Genomic DNA, 7,267 nt, shown 5'->3' with positions numbered 1-7,267 from the left:
CTGTGTAGCCATGTTTCTGTGAAAACCATGACGTTGCAATCCAAAAGTCTCTTACTGTGGGTGATGCGATGTCGTATCTCGTCCATTTTGTTCACCAATGACTGCACATTAGCGAGGAAAATGCTGGGTAAAGAGAGCCGGAGCGGTGTTAGCTTTAGCTTAGTTCTTAGCCCTCCGCGCTTACCCCGCCTTTGTTTACAGTCACGACGCCGCCTGCGAGCACTTCCGCCCGGCCGGGTAGAGTGCGTAGCCTCGGGTGTTCTGGAGATCTCAGGGATGAGTCGAGGATTGGTGATAAAACTGTTGGAAAAGTGCACACCAATATCCAAAAGCTTCTGTCGGGAGTAAGATGTTAAGGCAAAGCTGTTCAGTGCGAACAGGCCCGAGATGAGCAGGAAAAATACTACAAAATTGCAAAAACTGGAGAGACGCTGAGCCTCGCGATGTGTACGCACCGCCATCTTGGTCATGCGTCTATTGTGGCCGTATGACCATGACATCGCTGCAATCACGTCTCTCCCTCCTCAAGGGGAGTGGAGCAGACCCCTCGGGTGTTGTCGCTACTGCCGAATCGGACCCAGAGCGGTCGGCCATGCTTACCCAGGCAGCTGTGAGCATCAAGCTGGAGGTGACTACACCACCCAGCCCTGAGCGCTGGCGGCTGGATGATTGGCTTCTCGGTGCGGAGCGCGGCTCACAACCGCGTTCTGCTCCGGTTCCTTTCTTCCCGGAGGTGCATGAAGAGGTGACGAAGACCTACGGCCAGAAGCTACTCGTCTCCATCTTCCATCCTCACTACTCTCGATGGCGGGGCAGCCAGGGGGTACGTGGACATTTCCCAGGTGGAGAAAGCGGTTGCAGTGCACTTGTGCCTGCAAAACGCCACCACTTGGAGAAATCATTCACGTCTCCCGTCCAAAGCCTGTAAGCTGTCGCCGGTTCTCGCTGCCAAAGTTTACAGTGCTGCAGGCCAAGATGCCTCTGCCCTGCATGCTATGGTGATCCTGCAGATACATCAAGCCAAGGCACTCAAACAAATGCACGAGGGTAATACCAACCCAAGGTTGATGCAGGAGCTGCGCACGTCAACTGACTCGGGAAGGCGATGTCCACTCTGGTGGTTCAGGAGCACCATCTCTGGCTCAACCTTGCTGAGATGAGAGATGTTGACAAAGTACACTTTCTCGATGCTCCCATTTCCCAGGCTGGCCTGTTCGACGACACTGTCGAGGACTTTGCCCCGCACTTTTCGGCAGTACAAAAGCCGACTGAGGTCATTCAACACATCTTGCCCTGACGTGATCCTCCAGCTGCCACCATTCCATTGCGGGCCTAGTATCAGCCTGCTCGTCGCTGTGGGCGCCTTCCTGCCTCCTCCACACCGGCTCTGCCTGTGCTGAGACACTGTCGAGGCCGGCGCGTTGAGCCCCACGCAGGAGAGTGGCGCCCCCTGTGTCGCACCCGGATGCTAAGTCCTCCAAGAAGACGACGAAGCGGCCCTGACACGGACAACCCGGAGATGTGGGAGCCTGCTCTTCAGGAGGTGGCGAGGACAGCGCCACTCCTTCCCCCGGAGGAGGGCTGGGCAGAGAATCTTTTGTTTCATTTTCTTTCTGTTCTGCTGCTGGCTCAATCTCTTGCACAAGGAGATTTTGTCCTATTGGTGAAGGATGCAATCAAGCCGGTCCCTCCAGCCGAGATGAGGAAGGGGTTTTACAGCCCTTACTTCATCATAACCAAGAAAAGCGGTGGCCTTCGACCTATCTTGGATCTGTGAGTCTTGAATCAAGCCCTTCACAAGCTTGATGCATGAGGTTGATGCAGAAACGTATTATCAAATGCGTTCAAGCCCAGGATTCGGGCATTGCAGTACAAGATCCTCACCTTTGGGCTCTCCCTGTCCCCCGTGTCTTCACAAAAGTCACAGAGGGCGCCCTTGCTCCTCTATGGGAAGTTGACATCAGGATCCTCAACTATCTTGACGACTGGCTCATCATGGCCTGGTAGCGAGAGGAGTTGTGCGTTCACAGGGACTTGGTGCTCCGGCACCTTAGTCAGTTGGGGCTTCAGGTTAACCGAGAGAAGAGCAAGCTCTCCCCCGTTCAGAGAATCTCTTAACTTGGTATGGAGTTAGACTTGGTGAGTATGATGGCACATCTCACCAAAGAACGTGCCCAGTCAGTGCTGAGTTCCTTCAGAGGCAGGACGGTGTTACCACTGAAACACTTTCAGAGGCTCCTGGGGCATATGGCATCCACAGCCACAGTCACGCCGCTCGGATTGCTTCATATGTTCATATGAGACCATTTCAGCACTGGTTACACTCCCGAGTCCCAATATGGGCATGGCGCTGCGGTAAATATCATGTCACCATCACACCGATGTGTCCCCGCCTATTCAGCCCCTGGTCGGTCCTTGCTTTTCTACGGGCCGGGCTGCCCTTAGAACAAAGTGTCATTGTCACGACAGATGCCTCCAATACGGGCTGGGGCGCTACGTGCAATGGGCAGGCAGCCTCGGGGTCATGGACAGCCTCGAGGTTTGCTTCCCATGAGGCCTCCCACTGCCAGCTGTACTATTCCCTGACCCAGGCCCCCCTGGGCACGATGCACTGGCACACAGCTGGCCCCGGGCTCTACGCAAGTATGTGTTTTCCCCAGTGAGCCTGCTCGCACAAACTCTGTGCAAGGTCAGGGAGGATGAGGAACAGGTCCTGCTGGTTGCGCCTTACTGGCCCACCCGGACCTGGTTTCAGAACTCATGTTCCTTGCGACAGCCCCTCCCTGGCGCTCCTTCCTCAGGGGCTGGGCACTATATGGCACCCACGCCCAGATCTGTGGAACCTCCATGTGTGGCTCCTGGACGGGATGCGGCAGACCTGAGTGAGGCTAGCCTATGCTTTGAAGTGGAGTCTGTTGAATTGGTGTCCTTCTCACCGAGAAGACCCCCGGAGATGCTTGATTAGATTCATGCTTTCTTTCCTGCAAGAAAGGTTGGAACGTAGGTTGTCACCTTCCACTTTGAATGTGTATGTTGCTGCTATTGCAGCACATCACGATGCAGTGGATGGCCGGTCCCTGGGGAAGCATGACTTGATCGTTAGGTTCCTGAGGGGTGCCAGAAGGTTAAATCCTCCTAGAACACCCCTGATATCCTCCTAGGATCTCTCTGTTGTCCTGGCTGGACTTCAGAGGGGTCCCTTTGAGCCGCTTGAATCAGTCAAGCTAAAGTTCCTGACTGTTAACACAGCACTCCTGATCGCGCTCACTTCCATCAAGAGGGTCGGGGACCTCCAAGCATTTTCGGTAAGTGAAGAGTGCCTTGTGCTCGGGCCGGCCTACTCTCACATTGTCCTGAGACCCCGGCCTGGTTACGTGCCCAAGGTTCCCACCACTCCATTCCGAGACCAGGTGGTGAACTTGCAAGTGCTGCCCCCGGAGGCAGATCCAGCCTTGGTGTTTCTGTGTCCCGTAAGAGTGTTACGCATTTACGTGGACTGCACCCAGAGCTTCAGAAGCTCTGAGCAGCTACTTGTCTGCTACGAAGGTTAGCAGAAAGGGAAGGCTGTCTCCAAGCAGAGGTTGGCCCACTGGATAGTGGATGCCATCGCCTTGGCGTACCAATCCCAAGGCGAGCCGTGCCCCCTGGGGGTGACACTCAGGGAGTGTTGCCTCCTCCTGTGCACTGGTGCATGGTGCCTCGCTGCAGGCTGGGCGACACATAACACCTTTGCGAAGTTTTACAACTTTTGTGTAGAAGTTTCTTCCCGTGTGGGTAACAGGTAATTGGCGGGAACAACTGGCTCAGTGTCACGCTTGCTTGCGCCATTCCCCCTCACACGGAGATGTGAGCGCCTTTCTTCTCCCAGTAGAGTTCCCCGGTTAGCGAACCCTGGTCGAGCATCCTCCAGCACCCCCCGGCAGTCAGACTTGGCGGAGCAGTCTGATGCCAGGCCCAGTACTGGTGTTACCATGCCCGGAGTTCCGGTCAGCCCCTGTACTGGGCTAGGTGTCCATTTGGCTTGATTCCCTGTGGGCAATCATATATGTGTATTCTTCCACGGTAAGGTTTCCCTCTTGGAAACCCGTGCCTTCCCTTGACAGACCCACTCTGTCAGTCTCTTCTGGCAGTTGTTCCATCCCTACTCTAAGGTAGGACCTGCCTCAGAGACCCATTCCACATGTAGTACTGCCCCCTTACGGGTAGGATGTGGTCTCCGTAACAACTTTTTCCTGAAGGCTTGCTTCCCTATCGTTCTGCCAGGCTGAAAAAACAAATAGGGAAGATTTCAAGCAATCTTCCACTGAAGGTTGAAATCCCTTCCAAAAACTTTTTGTGGACGGAACAGCAGCTTGTGTTCAGGTTGTGGCGTTTTACCCCTAGACCCCTAATGTCGTCACAACATTACTCGTTGTGACCGACAGATAGGGAACGTCTCGGTTACGTACTGTATGTAACCCTCGTTCCCTGATGGAGGGAACGGAGACGTTATGTCAACATGCCACAACCTAGAACCACTCGCTGTTGCCGGGACACGTTCTCGGCTCCTCAGCGTAAAAGCCTAATGAGTGGATGCACGCTGTCGCCTTATATACCCATGTGCACGGGGAGTGGCTTAGCATGCAGATTCCACTAGCCAATTCTCAGTGGCATTTTCTCTTAAACTCAGAGATGATTGGGCTCCCAAGTTAGACCCCTAATATAGTCACAACATAACATCTCCGTTCCCTCCATCAGGGAACGAGGGTTACATACGTAACCGAGACGTTTCCATGGCCGAGCAGCTACATGCAATCCTCAAATCACTAAGTCATGAATGGATGATTTTGGTGTGGAAGAACTCAACGTTATCAAGTCAGGAAGACCTTTATCATGTGGATCATCTTCTTTGTTTTGTTTGTAAATAAAATTTCACGCATGCTGCTCACCGGAGTGACAATGGTCTCCTGGTCAGCCCATCCATCGGCCCAGTGTCTTTTTATCATATGCAAAGTTGTTTCATTTTTTCCTGCTCCGACATTGCACGTTCATGGATTTTCTTTGTTTTGTTTGTAAATAAAAGTAAACTGCTGCATTTAGATCCACATCTCATCTCCTTAACATGGCTGCACCATAGCAAAATCTGCATATTTGCTAAACCATTTTCAACATACAACATTTGTGATGCACTAATCCTAAGTGAACTCACCATTGTCCAGATACCGCACAGTGGAGTTTTTAGAAAAACTGGGATCAAAGTTTGCCATGAGTGGAGCAATATACTGCGTAGCTGTCAGCATGCGGTGTGTTATCTCTCCAGTGAAAATAAACCCTAAAAAATATTAAGAGTTCAAGCACAAGATACAACATTTCCCACAAAAAGGCTGTATTGTTTTAGTTGTTTCACAAAAGGGCTATGCTAATTAAGATAAATATTTTGTGCATTATTATTGCATACCAGGATAGAACAAACACCTTTCTGTTTAATAATATGGCAAAGGTTATGGTTTTCTTTTATTATTATTATTTTTTTATATTGCAATTACTACACCTTAGCAGTCTGATGCCAGGCCCAGTACTGGTGTTACCATGCCCGGAGTTCCGGTCAGCCCCTGTACTGGGCTAGGTGTCCATTTGGCTTGATTCCCTGTGGGCAATCATATATGTGTATTCTTCCACGGTAAGGTTTCCCTCTTGGAAACCCGTGCCTTCCCTTGACAGACCCACTCTGTCAGTCTCTTCTGGCAGTTGTTCCATCCCTACTCTAAGGTAGGACCTGCCTCAGAGACCCATTCCACATGTAGTACTGCCCCCTTACGGGTAGGATGTGGTCTCCGTAACAACTTTTTCCTGAAGGCTTGCTTCCCTATCGTTCTGCCAGGCTGAAAAAACAAATAGGGAAGATTTCAAGCAATCTTCCACTGAAGGTTGAAATCCCTTCCAAAAACTTTTTGTGGACGGAACAGCAGCTTGTGTTCAGGTTGTGGCGTTTTACCCCTAGACCCCTAATGTCGTCACAACATTACTCGTTGTGACCGACAGATAGGGAACGTCTCGGTTACGTACTGTATGTAACCCTCGTTCCCTGATGGAGGGAACGGAGACGTTATGTCAACATGCCACAACCTAGAACCACTCGCTGTTGCCGGGACACGTTCTCGGCTCCTCAGCGTAAAAGCCTAATGAGTGGATGCACGCTGTCGCCTTATATACCCATGTGCACGGGGAGTGGCTTAGCATGCAGATTCCACTAGCCAATTCTCAGTGGCATTTTCTCTTAAACTCAGAGATGATTGGGCTCCCAAGTTAGACCCCTAATATAGTCACAACATAACATCTCCGTTCCCTCCATCAGGGAACGAGGGTTACATACGTAACCGAGACGTTTCCATGGCCGAGCAGCTACATGCAATCCTCAAATCACTAAGTCATGAATGGATGATTTTGGTGTGGAAGAACTCAACGTTATCAAGTCAGGAAGACCTTTATCATGTGGATCATCTTCTTTGTTTTGTTTGTAAATAAAATTTCACGCATGCTGCTCACCGGAGTGACAATGGTCTCCTGGTCAGCCCATCCATCGGCCCAGTGTCTTTTTATCATATGCAAAGTTGTTTCATTTTTTCCTGCTCCGACATTGCACGTTCATGGATTTTCTTTGTTTTGTTTGTAAATAAAAGTAAACTGCTGCATTTAGATCCACATCTCATCTCCTTAACATGGCTGCACCATAGCAAAATCTGCATATTTGCTAAACCATTTTCAACATACAACATTTGTGATGCACTAATCCTAAGTGAACTCACCATTGTCCAGATACCGCACAGTGGAGTTTTTAGAAAAACTGGGATCAAAGTTTGCCATGAGTGGAGCAATATACTGCGTAGCTGTCAGCATGCGGTGTGTTATCTCTCCAGTGAAAATAAACCCTAAAAAATATTAAGAGTTCAAGCACAAGATACAACATTTCCCACAAAAAGGCTGTATTGTTTTAGTTGTGTTTCACAAAAGGGCTATGCTAATTAAGATAAATATTTTGTGCATTATTATTGCATACCAGGATAGAACAAACACCTTTCTGTTTAATAATATGGCAAAGGTTATGGTTTTCTTTTATTATTATTTTTTTTTTATATTGCAATTACTACACCTTTCAAACTGCATTATTTATTTAATTATTTTTACTCTCAAACACAACCACCATAAAAAATTATATCTACCTAGAGGTCAATTTGCACACATTTAAAAAAAAATTCAAAACAGTTTTTTTTACAGTTGCTATGACTCA

At 49.6% G+C, this 7,267-nt stretch overlaps 1 protein-coding gene across 2 annotated transcripts in view; it reads right to left on the bottom strand.

Annotated features, from left to right (window-relative positions):
• plxdc1 (plexin domain containing 1) overlaps nt 1–5,300 on the bottom strand; it is a 62,209-nt gene extending 56,909 nt beyond the window's left edge. For both annotated transcript variants that reach the window (XM_016252015.1, XM_016252016.1), the window contains exon 1: nt 5,189–5,300. In XM_016252015.1, coding sequence (XP_016107501.1) covers nt 5,189–5,279 — 91 coding nt within the window. In that variant the 5' untranslated portion in view covers nt 5,280–5,300. The remainder of the gene's footprint in view (nt 1–5,188) is intronic.
• Between the last annotated feature and the right edge of the window lie 1,967 nt (nt 5,301–7,267).

Source organism: Sinocyclocheilus grahami, unplaced genomic scaffold (assembly GCF_001515645.1).
Source record: "Sinocyclocheilus grahami isolate Dianchi unplaced genomic scaffold, SAMN03320097.WGS_v1.1 scaffold1082.1, whole genome shotgun sequence".
Taxonomy (NCBI): domain Eukaryota; kingdom Metazoa; phylum Chordata; class Actinopteri; order Cypriniformes; family Cyprinidae; genus Sinocyclocheilus; species Sinocyclocheilus grahami.
This window is presented reverse-complemented; position numbering and strand designations above follow the sequence as displayed.